The sequence below is a fragment of the Trachurus trachurus genome, assembly GCF_905171665.1.
Source record: "Trachurus trachurus genome assembly, chromosome: 22".
NCBI lineage: Eukaryota > Metazoa > Chordata > Actinopteri > Carangiformes > Carangidae > Trachurus > Trachurus trachurus.
This window is the reverse complement of record NC_139907.1, coordinates 12,956,937-12,971,843: the sequence shown is the minus strand read 5'-3', so window position 1 is coordinate 12,971,843 and position 14,907 is coordinate 12,956,937. Positions and strand designations below refer to the sequence as shown.

General features: G+C 46.9%; 1 protein-coding gene across 3 annotated transcripts in view; it reads left to right on the top strand.

Annotated features, from left to right (window-relative positions):
• meis2a (Meis homeobox 2a) overlaps positions 1-14,907 on the top strand; it is a 79,326-nt gene that overhangs the window by 62,733 nt on the left and 1,686 nt on the right. For 2 of the 3 annotated variants that reach the window (XM_083997825.1, XM_083997824.1), the window contains exons 10-12: positions 9,925-9,983; positions 11,750-11,839; positions 12,369-12,467. In XM_083997825.1, the coding sequence (XP_083853951.1) occupies positions 9,925-9,983; positions 11,750-11,839; positions 12,369-12,427 (208 nt within the window). In that variant the 3' untranslated portion in view covers positions 12,428-12,467. The remainder of the gene's footprint in view (positions 1-9,924; positions 9,984-11,749; positions 11,840-12,368; positions 12,468-14,907) is intronic. The other variant, XM_083997826.1, reaches the window with a different exon arrangement.

The following is a 14,907-nucleotide window of genomic DNA, read 5'->3' as shown; positions in this document are numbered from 1 at the left end:
CTTTGAGGTGCAGGCCAATAAGCCCATCATGGAAGACCCTATAAATCAATATAGCCCTTTGTTTGTTTAAGCCATGCTCTGCCCCAGTTCAGGCCTGTTATGGATGAGATATCAGTAGAGTCGTTGCCAAGCAGAAAAGGGGAGGGAGTGAGAGGGAGTCACAGGACCTCTCCACAAAAACAATCCAATCTTAACTGGAACGTTGCCCAAAATCTCGCAGATATCAAACCCGGTAATTTGCAATTTGGGAGAGGTGAGAAATAAACGGTGCGGCTTGCCGACACGTTCTCAACCGTGCACACATATGCATGCACTTTGATGAAGTTATCAGAGGAATTAGCCACTATTAGCCAATGCTATTACATGCATAACAAGCTGCAGAGATACAGGAGGGGGAAAAGCTGGAGAAAGGGAAGGGGGAGAACAATGAGGAGTATATTACCCTAATCTAGGGTTTCTCTCTTCCCAGCCTTATGAATATTTATTCCCCCCATTACTGATGATGATGTTTCAATTGGGAGTCTGTGTGAGCATGTACGGTAGTGAGGGAGGCTGGTGGATAGGCCTTTCCCTGGTGGGGGGTAGAGGGTGTCTGCCTGTAGCCCCCTGAAGACATAACTGCTTCATCATCTGCTTGTTACACTGTATTACACTTGAGATGAGGAAGCAAGTTTCCACATACACACACACACACAGCGTGTATCTTCTCTGATTAGGTTCATTTTTTATATATTAACCTATAAAAATAAAATATTTAAGAATGGGGTCATCTGTGTTTTGGAGTAATCGCTAAAGCCCTCGCGGGGAGAATCGCTCATGACGGTTCACAGACTCAATTTCAAGGAGCATGTCGAGCAGCGTCGGCTGAATTGAATTTGGCTTTTGTGAGACAGAGATTGTTTTACTTGTTTAAAGCTGTGACATATGAAGGAGGCCAGTCAAAGCTGTAGACATTCAGTGGTGGAGCTGATCTGAGAGGCTGAGGGCTCGCTTCAGGCCACCAGGCACATCAGAGTCCCTGTGGTCTGCTCCACAGTGTCACTGCTGCTTCTGCCAGCAGTGCCCTCCACAAACAACAGCTATTTATATCACCAGCCTGCTGCTGGGCTTTTTTAGCCCCAAACTCTGCTTTTGACCGTGCCTGCACATGGTTGTTTGTTAGCCATGTGTGCATTCCCGCTTATGTATGTCAAAGCAATTATGTGCAATTGAAACTCCGATTAATTATTCAATAGGGGGGGGGAAGTCAGCGGCCGAAGCTCCCATCATTTGACTGATGGCTCTCGTGGTCAGTAATATGTAGATAAATGTGAGCACATTCACTCCGACACATCATGGAAATGTGTTTGGTGGAAACACTCACTCGTGAGCCAGAGACACAATGATGAGAAGATGATGACATCCCAGTGGGAGGGAGAATCCCTTTCCAAAAACACACACACACACACACACACACACACACACACACACACACACACACACACACACACACACACACACACAGTGGCACACATACAGGGAGTACTGTACTCCACACTAGTCTGGCTCCAAGAGCAGGGGCTCCTCGGCTCAGGCATTAGAGGATCTCGACAGTCTACCCACCAGGTTTAGGTGTCACTTTTTAATTGCACCGACTGCTGTGCAATCCACTGCCCTAAATTCATGGGTGATACTACAGCAGCATGAGAGGGGCGGGGTGGGGGGGAGGGGGATAAAAAGTGAGCAACAAGAGCAGAGAGAGCATATGTATATGTACAGTATATATGTTAGGGGGCGGGGTGGTGAAATGGGGGCACACTCCCTCTACAAGCTCCATTGGCTCTGCTTTCTGACTCCTGCTGAAGCATTTGAGATTCAGGAGCATAAGTTCATGTCTGCAAGAGTGTGTGTGTGTGTGTGTGTGTGTGTGTGTGTGTGTGTGTGTGTGTGTGTGTATGCATGTACTGCACCTGCATGCTCATAGGGTAGCATGTATGTGTGTTGCGTAAGGATGTAACTGTTGAAGCCCCTCTTGACAGGCCCCCTCTTCTTCTCTTTGAGCTGAACCCATTATAGTCTTATAAAGGAGGGAGAAGAGAGACGTTTGATACGAAGCAAAAGGAAATAGATTGGCCTTATTTCCTGCCTGGCTGCTGCAACGCAGACACTTGTGTTGCCTAGACGATGCAGGCAATTGACACTCAATTTTGTTTGAAATATCACGCCTCTATCATGTCATTATCAGCTTCCCCTGGTAATCCACAAAGCCGCCCTGTTTGATATCTGACAATAAGGGGGAGTCACAGAGTCGCGGAATCTCTCACTCGATTACCAGGCAGAGAGGGAAAAAAGGGTCGAGAATGAAAGGGAGAAGAAGACGATAGAGCGAGAGAGAGAATCGGGAAAAAAAAGAGAGGGTGAAAGAAATAGAAATGGAAAGATGGTGCGGGAGAGAGACAGAGAGGCTAAAAAAGTCACACATTTGTATGATTGGAGTGAGACGTGGATGGTAACGGAGATTATACCTGCCCTCCCCGCAGAGACACAGAAAGGAGCCCAACAGGCCAGGCATTGTGGGAAAAAGGGGGGAAATCTGGGCAACAGGGGTGGCGCTCATCAGCGGTTAAATTGGGTGATTTTGTGAGCACAGCCACTCCTCTCAGGAGGGCGGAGGGGTAGGCTGTCGTAATGATAGTGCTGGATTCATTCTTGTTTTTATTCTATTCTCCCTCTGTCTCCTCTGTGTTGTTTGAGTATTTGAGCGTGTGTGTGTGTGTGTGTGAGCGCGCAGCAGCCTGCCAGTATGTCTATGTTCTATTTCTTGCTGGCCCTGCATGAAAGCAGGAAGCCCTCACCCACCCAAAAGGTGAGACGCTGGCTTATGAGGAATGAGCGTTACCTTCCAGCGCTGACGACCTCTGTCACGCGCTATGTACTGGAACCTTTGACGGCGGCTAATATTGACATGTGCTGGATGTTTTCAGACGCTCCCGGAACAGCAGAGAGCACAGCTGTTGGTCCCTCAGCTCCTGGGCAAGCAGAGAATACCTTTTGTGCACCTATGCACATTAATAAGGTGTTATCTTAAGGGAGGGGAGGGTGCTGGAGTAAGAGAAGAGGGGGCCTCACTAACAAGGGAGATGTGGATCAACTCTTTCCTTAATCCCCGTGTCTAGTGGTGATATTCAAAAAATAACAGTGTTAGTAAAAAACTTTCCAGGGGCAGAGGTGCCAGTCTCCGAGGGAAGGAAGGTTAATGAAGGGAAATATTAGGGGACTGTCTGGGAGAAAGAGACAGAGGAGATGATTCCACCCTCCCTCCGAACATCAGAAAACTGGTAGAGCTAGGGCAGGTTAGCCATGCTGGGTTGCTACAATAAGGTCTCTTTCATACAGGTGTGTTGACGCCTGGGGCAGGCTTGGCCTCGGTCCATTCCATTCACCCTGGCTGATTTGAACAATAACTATCATATCTCTTAAAAGAGAAGGGAGGGTGAAGCGTTAAGGAGGAGATGCCTGAAAGCTGTGTCGGGGCCAAGAAAAACCCCCACTGCCGTTGTCAGAGCTTGTTGATGTTGTAGGGAGGAGAAAACGGGTGAGTTTTTTTTTTTTCTCTTAATACCCCCCCACCACACCCTACCCCCTCCTCCCTGCCCACCTCCCTCTACATTTTTTCCTATACTCCTTTTTCTCTCCCTCCACTTTCTGCACTGGAGTCAGTGTTTTTGTGCCGTAGGACAGAGTGTGGTGAGGAGACAGAGGAACAAAGTGCTGCTGTGTGGAGCAGCAGCTGCTGCTTGCCGGATCAAAGGGGCAACAAGCGTGGTCTTCCTGGCCCAACGCTGCTCTGGAGGTGTTTGACGGACAGTCAGCAGCTGGGGCCGCACAGCCCGCCATGTAGGGGTCAGGCTGCTGGACTGCAAGGCCCAGGGGTGACATGCCCTGACTGGACAGGGGGAAGAGGGGAGAAGGTGTTAGATGGGAGGGTAAATAGAGGGAGAGATGTCTATGTTTGTTTCTTTTGTTGTTTGTCTTGCTGTTGCAGTTCAGAGAGTTATTGAAGAGATTATTGCTTCATTTTTTTATCCTTCAAACTGTACTGTAATTGCCATTGAGTTCTCACTTATTCATGATAATGCATGGCCAGTAGTGGAAGCCTGATTTTTTAAGGGGTAAAAACATCACTAGAATAGCATTGCGCTCTACACTGCAGTATTCCACCTCTGTGGTGCTGACAGAAAATCAGATGGAGGGAAGAGAGACAGACAGCGAGCGAGCATGCCGCAGTGCTATTGATTTATTTTAATTAGCTGCTCGTTAAATCGTGTCAGTTTGCAACACAAATATATAATTCTTTGTCTGATTTTCCACTCGAGTCTTAATGACTCGTACTCCCCGGGTTTTCAGAGAGGAATGACTTCTGCAGCTAGACTGACAGAGCAATGCAAATGTTACTCATATAGGGCTGAGGAGGGGGTCGGGGGGGCGATGCCACAAAAGGGCAATGAGTGGAGTAATAAAAAGGGAAAGAAAAACAGGTCAGTGAAAGTCCATGGAGGAGAGGTGAAACAGTCCCCCTTTGAGAGGGAGACAAAAGCGTGTGGAGGGGGGTATGGAGGCACGGTGGATGAGAGAAAGAGGGAACGAGGGAGAGAGAGAGAAAGAGAGAGAGAGAGACAGAGGTAAAACTATGTAAACACAGTGGCTGCCCTAAACGTGGGCCCTCTCTGACGTTCCTAAAAAACGATCCTGCCTCGCTCCGCTTCACATCTGCACTAAATCAAACACAGGAGTGAGGTAATGTTCGCCCGGCTTATGTCTCTTGACTCCTGTTTTAACTTAAAGGAGGGAAGGAGGGATAGAAAAAGGGAAACTCTGCCTCTGATAGGATGAGCTTGAGGAAGTTTCCTTGTTCCTGCCCTATCTCTTTGTCCTTTATCGTCATCCTGGAAGAGTGGAGCCCGTGAAAAGCTCCTTTGTGATAGTTTATGATAAATCCACAGATACTGTAGGTTCAGTCTGGTGGCAAGCTATGTATAAACTGTTACAGGGGGCCTGTTAGGACCATGTGAGCTGATTCAATCAGTGTTGTTGACACTACAGTAGATCAGTGTTGGAGGTTCAGTAGTCCCAGACTGACCCACTGTCTGACCGGACTATAATTAGTGTTTGCTTATACTAAACACACCCTCTTCATGGGGTTAATTTGCATGCACTTCCTGGTCAAAGTACATTGAGTGTTTTTACTCCCCTCTGCCCGTCTTTCCTTTTTGGTGGTGGTGGGGAGGGGGGGGATCAAACTAAAGCCTTCCTCCTTTGATACCAGTGAGTTGTGACTCAATCGCTGGGGGTTTGGAATCTTTATTTCTGTCTGAAGCGGAAGTATGGAAGCAATGAGCTTTAATAGGAACCAGAGGACAGTCATTTTTGCAAGCAGCGATTGGGGATTGAGTTCAGCACGTTCTTGTTCAGATTGTGTTGCATCTAATCTTCCTGTAAAGACAGACAGGGGCCCAGGAATTTGACTGACAAACGGAAACTTACCTCCCTCGTCCCTGGCATATGAGCTATTGAAATGGGCAAGTGCAGGTCAGCCATGAAGGCAATAAACTGCCAACGATTTTCTGTGTCACGATATCAAAGCCCCGCGCGCCTCTCTAGAGGGCTACATTTGGAGCGGTCCAGCGTTCGCTTCACGGAGAAGACGTGTTTAATATTTCTCTGTTTCTCTCTGTTGTCTGGCTCCGGCTCAGTTTCTTTCTTTCATCACAAACTCGTCAAACGAGTGACCCCACTCCTGATTGGCTGCGTTCCCTCCGATCTCCACGGCAATTGGCTAGCCAAGCAGCGAGCTCTGTCTGCCTCTCTCTCTCTGTCTCTCTCTCCTCTCTCTCTCTCTCGCTCGCTCGCTCTCTTGGCTGTGCTCCAGGGTAGGGTGGTTTGGCATGACAATTTCTCAGGGAAGGAATGCTGACAACAGGAGCGAGTTACCAGGTGTGGCTGCAAGTCAGTTAACCAGAAACAAGTCCTTTATGACAGATCGAGATGAGGAAGCAAGAAAAAAAAAACAGAATAAATAGAAGCAGTGAGTCAGAGCAGTGGCTTGCTGTGATTTTATCTTCAAACTTTCACTTCATACTGATTGTCAAGAATCTAAGGGGATTTCTGTAATCTGTAATCATTATGAGGATGTAGTTAGTTTGTTGCATTAAAGGGAGGTTTCAAAAAAGTCAAAAAGTTGAAGCACTCTGCTTCATAAAACAGAGGCACATGTTATGTTTTAGGATTATGTAAGTTTCTCTTCTGTCTCAAACATCTCTTTAGCCCCAGTCCCCCCACACTCACACAGGGTATAGCATAACATTGTATGCTAGCCAGGGTATTTAACACCTAAGCAGGAACTCTCTGAAGCCCCCCCATGTGTGAGCAGATATTAGTAACCAGGGATGCCGTGTTGATCCAGCCTAGTGGAGACCCTGTGTCAAGTGGACTCCTGCTGCTCTGGCTCCATCATTCATATCTGCCTGTTATTTTGCTCTGTGACACGCACGGCCTCAACACTCGCGCACCCAGCAAACGCACCGCTCCGTATAATCATGGAACCGGATTCTTCTCAGTCCTTGAGCGGAGATCCATATTGTGTCTGTCCGCGCGTGACACGTGTTTGTACGCACGTGTCGCTCACGCCAGTTCAGCAGACATGTCAGCGGCGAGGGGCTACTGTAGGCCAATTGGCAGTAGCGTGTGAAGAATGCGCTGACATGTACATACACACATATTGACTGACACGTGCATAAATGTTCACATGCACACTCCAAAGCATGCTTAGCTCCGCAAGTGCAGTTTTTTTTTATGCAGACTTATTGGCTGGAAGAAACAGTCGCCCACATTAAATAGCAGTGGATCACTGCCCCCACCAGACCCCGTTCTGCCAGGGTAATACACATATTCTGAGCCGTATCCCAAGGAATGACCTCTACACGACCCCCTAACCTTGCCTTTAATTATTTGTTTGAAGACAGCATGGAGTTCCCATGCTGAGAGGCACTCTGTGTGCTGCGTGTGCATGTGTGCGAGTTGTTTCTGTGCTCTAACATTCAGCAGAGGCAGGCCATAATAAGCAAGACCACCAGATGTAGATAATAAAACACGGGCTTCGGGTTGGAGGTTTTTTAGCTAGTGTCCCCTGTGAGCCTCCTGTGTTCTGGTTAGCCTACGGACACACTGTCTGCGGTTGTGGTCATGTCCACGGTGTCGATGTGTAGATTTACAGCGGCGCATGTATGTTTTAGCGAGTGCTTGGGAATTCTGAGTCCCTGTGGTCAACCTCTGTGTCTCTCTCAGGGCCTCGGGTCCTCAGATCCATCCATCCAGCTGTCCATCCACGTTGACTGGGCTTCATCTCCAGAGGATTCCTGGTTGTGTTGTTCTAAGCACACACCATTAGCAGCTCACGGGTCGAGGGAAAACAGTGTTATCAGGCCCGGCTCTGATAATCTCAATTGGCTTTACTCAGACTGATAAAAGGTGCTCTAAGGCCACCACAAGAGGGGCCCTTGGTCACCCCCCCACACACACACACAAACACACACACACACACACACACACACACACTCTCTCTCTCTCCAGTGCACTGCATCGCCTCCTGGTTACTGTGGCAACTTGTTTAGTGTACAAAAACAGAGCCTTTGTGTGAGTGCATGTGTATAATAAGGTGTTTTTTAGCCAACAGGGAATGTTGACAAGAAGCATGTCCATCTCAGAAGCAGCTTGTAGGGAAAATATTTAAATATCCAAATGTTTGTCTACACTGCTTTCATACTAAAGTAAAATTAGCATTTCAATGAGAGTATACACTCCAGTAGCTAAATATTTATCTATATACTTTATGTTACATGTTTCCTGTAAGAAGCAAGAAAAACACAGGAGGAAGAACAGCTTCTTCTTTTTTTCAACAGCACATTTAGAAAAAGAAAAAGAAAATCTGAAAACGGCACTTTGATTCACTATACTCCCCAGTACATTGAGTATTTCCTTTGCAGTCACTGGAAACCATAAGGGCAAATTTGGCACCTGGGAAGAACATTCCTAACATTATGTGTTTATGGTTATGTCCTAGAATAGGTAAGAATGCACATGGTTGTGATTTTGAACCCCTCTGTGTGTCTAGAAAGGGAGAAAGCAGGACATATATTTTGGCAGGCCTTGCACTCTGAACATAAAGAGGGAGTGTGATACCTGGAATCTCTTACTGTTTACTTGCTCAGCTGGTTTTGATGCTGGAAGCGTCTTTCACTCTTAAAGTACCGCAGGCATTTCTGACAGCACAGGTATCTAAGAATACTCTGTCCCTTTTGTTCTATTAAAATACTTTTAGTCTTCATCCTCATTCCTCCCCTAAATCACAAATCACGCTTTGCAGTCATATAATTTCCCATCCAACTCCCCTATTCGCACACCTTCCCTCCCCTTCCTCCGTTTTTTTTTCGTTCTCCCTTATTCTCATATGGATGTGTTTCATCTTTTTCTCTCAGGGGCCCGCGGCACCCCTGCGTAGCTGCACTCTGGATGCCCCCTGGCAAATGAGCACCACGTCTCTCTTTTCCCAACCGTGCATTTTGTACGTTTAACCATGTCACTTTGAGCCGGGCAGATTACAGGCGTTTAAGTTCATTGGAGAAAGTAAGGGCAGGTATCAGGGCTTCATGGGGGATTAGGAGTCCAAATTGGTTCCAGCTCTCCCTTCCTTCTAATGACCAGTTCTTTAGCCGTACTGATGGTGCCGTGGCTCGTACGTCAGAGAGGGCAGTGGGGCGTTTTTTTTTTTCTCTCTCTCTCTCTCTCTTCTTCTTTTTTGAAACAAGTATAGTACTCCATCCTGGACAGCTCCAACGTGATTTGAAACCCCTCTTTAATATCAACCACATGGTTGTACCTGTAGCGCTAAGTCCACGCAACGTTTTTAGTACGTGAACGTGAATGAGAGAAGGGAGAGAAAGGTGGAGAGCTCGCTTGACCTGAGTGGCCAGCTTGTGTTTGACACAGCCCATGGCAAACCCCATTCCAAGTTAAAAAGGTTGCCCCTGGCTGGCAGTCACCTCCAAATGACCTCTGGCTCTACACTGGAAAAGCCACAGGAGCAAGGCCGGCTGGGGAGGCTTTGTGGAGCTGCACTTATTCGCTGCTGTGGTGGTGATAAAACTTCAGACAGCCTAATTGATGGGCTCGCTGACATAACAATACCTTGTGAAAGCACGGAGTGGCCCATGCCTGGTCCTCATTTCTAGACAGCTGGAAGGGGAGCAGAACCCCCTACAATGCAGCCAGAGTGGGGGTCCCACAGAGGGGAATGGTGGAGGTGGGGGTGGAGTGATGGGGAGTAATGAAAGGAACCATTTGTATCCTGCACTTTGCTAACTCGGAGCTTACTTTGAAATTCCAGTGGGCGATGATGATAACCCTGCAGAGAAATAACATTGTTCAGAGGGAGGAACCATTGATGAGACACTGTGCACGACGTAGAGTAGAGGTGGTGCTGTGTGAGGCAGGAGTGACTGAACAAGACGGAGGAAGAGAGGGATGTGCCACAGTGACGGTTCTTCTGTGCCCAAGCTACACTTAATACTTGAGGAATGTCTCCCTGGTGCCCATAGCAACCGAACGTAATCAAAAGCTTTATTAAAAGAGGGGGGAATAGATCATAAGGAACATTAAAAGTATCCCTCTCTGGGTTCCCAAGTCCGCGCACAATTGCCCTTTTGTTTGTTGCTGTTTTTGTTGTGAGCTCCTCTCTCAAGGACTCGGTGGCTAATGTTGCCATTAAGTCATGCAAAACTATTTTGTCTTTGTGGTGGCTTGTGATGAATCTTCCTCAGTGTGAATGCAGGGTGATTTAACGTTTGTTTTTCTCTCCTCTCTCTTTTTTTTCTCTCTCCTCTCTCCCAGGTTCATTAACGCCAGGAGAAGAATAGTACAGCCTATGATTGACCAGTCAAATCGAGCAGGTAAAAAAAGAAAAGAAAGAGCACCCCAGCCAACGTACAGTAGAGCACTGCTTCTCTCCTCCGCATGAAGACACCCTTTCCAAATCTGTTACTGGCATGCACATCATGCCTCAAGCCCAGTTTTTTTTCTTCTTTTTTTTTAAGGGGTACCCTACATCTTGCCCACCCTCCCTCCTTACCGCTCTCCCTCCCTGCATCCCGCTTTTTCCATTTTCTCAATGAGATGTGTTCAGCAGTGGTGCGGGCCTTTTACTGATTGACTCTAATTGGAGATTTCCCAGTCTAAGTGGAGAGAGAGGTGTATTAGCACTCTCTCTGTGAATTGCTAATTGGACACAAGAGGAGTGCCAGAAACGCTAGCAGCAATTTATGAGTTATCTCCTTTTTTTTAAGCTGTTTTGTTTTTAATTTTTTTTCCAATCCAGGGTTAAGAGAGGGAGGAGTGGGGGATTGTGGGTCTTGAAATTTCAAATTTCATGACCACTACATAGCCACTCAAATTCTCAGTTTGCAGTATCAATTAGAGTATTTTCAGTCTTGGAAATTGGAAATTGGCCTAAGGAGGGAGAATGAGTTTTACATAACCCCTTGATGAAATCAGATGAGATGTTTTGATCTAATGCCCCCATACAGGGAACGATTTCCATTTCTTTAAAGAAGATTATGGAAAGCTACATTTTGTTAATTTATAACACATTTATTTCACATGCATATTGTGATCAGATTACAAAAAGCACAGAGTGAGTAGTAAACAGCCCACTCCGTGATCCCGTGGAATGATTCAGTCACCCCTAAGCTTCATTGACTGTGGCATTACCAAAAAGAAGCCAAGTAATTTGTCTCAGGGAGGGAAAAGCTGTTTTTGTTGATTAGCGAGCTCCCCGTCTTAAAAAGGTCCCTACACACCAGGGTGGAGATTGTTCAAACGAACATGAGCCATGATTTCAAAAAAATGAGACGCTCTCACAAATGTGGGCGACTCTTTCTGCTGTCGCTGCGCTTTTGTGTAGAATATTTGACAGGATGCAACCAATATGTGCCAATCAACAATCTCTACAAAAAAACATAGCATGACTAATGGCTCCCCCCTAATCTTTTCGAATTACAGATTATCCAAGATAATACTGTTATAGCCCTGGAATATACACTGTCGTCTACAGTCACCAAAGAGCATTAGTTCATTAGGGCTGATAATAAACAAAACAAGGTACAAATGAGCAAATTGGTAGCTAATTTATATTCTAAATGACAGATAATCAGGTGAATCATAATATTGAATGATTTAGCCGCTGAATGATTATCTAGGTCTTTAGATTATTATGTAGATTTGCATTGTAGCTTATGTTCAAGACCAGACGTGTTGATGTTGTGTTCTACTGACTTGAGAAGTGACTGGGTGAATTGCCTGCTGTGGCAGACATTCTTCTCATCCTGTCAAACTGCATGCTTTCTTCTATCGTTCAGAGAACAATGTATCTCCTATGAGTGTGGTTTTGAATGACACTGGATGTGTGTGCGCGAGTGTGTGTGTGTGTGTTGAGCTTGCATATATGCATGCCTGCATGAGGACCTACTGTATGCGTGTTTGCATGCCACACGTCAGTCATTGCGGTCCACAAACATGAGCACAATGTCTTACAGTATGTTTGGGCTGGAGCTGGGACAATTGCTGATTGTCTGGTGTGTTTTCTCTTCTTCTCCCCCCCCCCCTCCCTTTTTCATGTCCACGTTTTGACTACAATCAGGTTTTCTTCTTGATCCTTCAGTGAGCCAAGGAGCAGCATACAGTCCAGAGGGCCAGCCAATGGGCAGCTTCGTGCTGGACGGTCAGCAACACATGGGGATCCGACCAGCTGGTAAGTCCGTCCACGACGTCCCTGCGCCTCGCCCACTTCCCTTGGTCATGCCTGCTCTACAGGACACCAGACTCACCTTCCATTATCGTAGATCTTATCAACACTGATCCTCTTGTCTGACGCATGAGATTTAGTGACCTCGGCCTTGAGCAGGTCCTAGGTCAGCCACAAAAACCTACTGCTAACAATACACAACCCACAATGACACTCCTTTTTCAAGGCACCTCCAACTTACCTCTCCCCAGACTGTACTGCCTGTCTTGCTTGTGTTTTGTGTTTATTTTCTCTAATCTAACACATCTGGGAATATCTCTCACAGGTGATCTTTTTTTTTAAAAAAGGGGGGGGATTTGTGGTATGCAATGCAGAAATAAAAACAGGAATGCCACTTCTTCACATCTTCCTCTTCCCCCACCCTCGTCATTTCTCATCTAACGCTAACCAACCTCTCTATAAGTGGTTCTCCTCTGACCTCTCTGTGATTCAAACTCCTGCTGACCTTTCTCTGGCGTTTATCTCCTCTTTCCAGGGCCTATGAGTGGAATGGGGATGAATATGGGCATGGATGGGCAATGGCACTACATGTAACCTCCATCTTGTAAAGCAAAACGCAAAGAAAAAGGGGGAAGTAAGTACTGGGCTCTTTTCCTTGTATTTTACACTTTGGGGGCTGTGGGTTTTATTTTCTTTTTCCACCCACAATTCCCTTTCACTTCACCACTACCTCTTCTTACCCTGGCCATAATTTTGCAGCAAGCCCCCACAGCAGCAGCAACAACAACTATGAGCTATGATCATGCAGGGCTGTTTTAGCGAGGTGCTGTAAGAAGTCCGGGTGGGGGCCGGTAGCCATGCAGGGATGAATTGAAGACTTGGGGAAAAAAATAAGGGGGAACCGTCCTGGGACAGAGAGAGGACCGGACTTGTGGCGCCAGACAACAGGAACAACAACAGAAGAAGGAGGGGAAGAAACAACCTGGCATGGCATGCACAAATTTATTTATCACAACAGCGCCATCGCTCTCCCCGTCCTGGACAGCCAATGCAAATGTTGGACATTTAGGGAAAAAATAACATCTCCTGGGGAAGGGGCTGACGGGGAGAAATTAAGCAGGCTCCAGTGAAGCGATAAAGAAGGAGAAGTGAAACTGTCCTCCGAGTGACATAAATCTGTCTGGGGAAGGATTGATGCCCAAATTATCTTATATGCAAAGACGGGAACACCGCAGTACATTACGGTCCTGAGCGAGATATACGGGCCATGGGTGACATGGCCGATCCTTCACTGGGGGTTTGGTTTGAGCCGCGTAAAGGGAGGAATGAGTTTGTGTGTGCGTGTTTGTGGAAGAGGGGTCTGTGTGTGTGTGTTGGGAGAGGGGGGGGGTCTTTTGATTATTTTTTACTGGAGGGAGATGATTTAAGGGGGGGGCGGGGGCCGGTGACTAGCCTGACCTGAGCCTTACAGACAAGAGCAGGGAGACACCGAGATAAATTTATAAGGTTGTAGACACAAGCATGGCTGCATCTAAAAGGAGGGGAAACTGTTTCACACATACAGATACAGTCTCTCTGTGTCACTGTCTCTCATTCTCTCTCATTCTCTCCCTCTCTCTCTCTCTCACACACACACATGCACACACACATACACACACAATCCAGATACAGTTAATGGCGGCAGTCTGATTAAGCTGGCCATTCCGCCTCCCGCTAGTGCCACAGTGCTGACATTTGAAAAATCAAGACATATCACATCCCAAAGGCGGCAGGGCAGAAGAGATTTTATTTAACACCTAAACTCCCTTGCCCAATGAGGCACAATATAATAACACTTACCTTGATTAAAAGAACCCTTTATATGTAAATGGAGACTGGATTTTCCAAAGGGTCACAGCGGCAATTCTGCCGACAGAGATCATTTCACCCCTCCAGTCCTTGCTACCGCTCTCTCTCTCTCTCCTCCTGTGTTTCTCTCTGTCTCTCTCTCGTTTTCTCTCATCCCCTCCTGTCTTTGCTAATGGCAGCAGGAGGAGAAAAAAAAAGGAGAATCAGGAAGCAATGTTCCCTAAAACAGCCACACAGAGACAACATTTGCTCAGGTTGGCTAATTCTTAATATAGAGCTATATAATTTTGAGACTATTTAATTACGTAACATACTTTATGCTTCATGACCAATTACATTAATAGCTTAATACAGAGGAATATTATCCTCTCTTGATTTGATTACACAGCCACACAATATGGTATATTTGGTACTTAATTATGGCCAGCCATTGAGCAGGACTGCTGTGCCATAACAGAAGTGCACAGCCAGCCAGAGAGGCAGGCATGCAGAGATGGAGAGAGAAAGAGAGAGAGAGAGAGGGGCCCAGCCTGTCCTCACTTATTGTCTTCAGATGGTTTTACCACTCTTGTTAATAAAGGAGGGGAGGGGGGGTCTCAGATCTACTTAACGGAATGACTGCAGCTTACAAGACTGGAGATTAGCAGCTTACAGTGTCAAAAACATCTGCTGGGCCTTTTAACAGGAGCTGCTCCAGGTTATATGGAGGTGAGGGCACCCATCATACCCTGGCACCCCCAATGATTTATTTATTTTATGACCCCAGTAGTGAGGTTTTAAGAGACCTGCTCTGACAAACATGTGCATTTCAAATGAACTGACATGGAAAGGGAGTATTAGAAAATGGCACAGCTTTCAACCAATGAGACTGGTCATTAATCTTGGCCTCTGCTGTCTCTCTTTCCCTCTCCTTTCTGCCCTCCTCCTCTTCCTTTTCCCCTCACCGGGGCCCTCCAGTGTAATTTCTTAATTGCAGTGTACTAAGGTGGAGGAATGCAGAGAGTGAGCATGCCTAGTGACCTTGCAGCGACCTCTCCCCTCCTATTACAGCTTCTAATCCCCCAGGGGTTCACATTACAAAGCAGGCCGGCCCAGACCCAATCCCAGAACCCAGGCCCCCTGGCTCCAGCGGGACCCCCTGCTCTCACTAGTTTCTCCCCAAGGTCCAGGCCTCTAGACAAGCCGTGTTCCCATACTCCAGTCCCAGGCTCCAGCAACAACCCCCC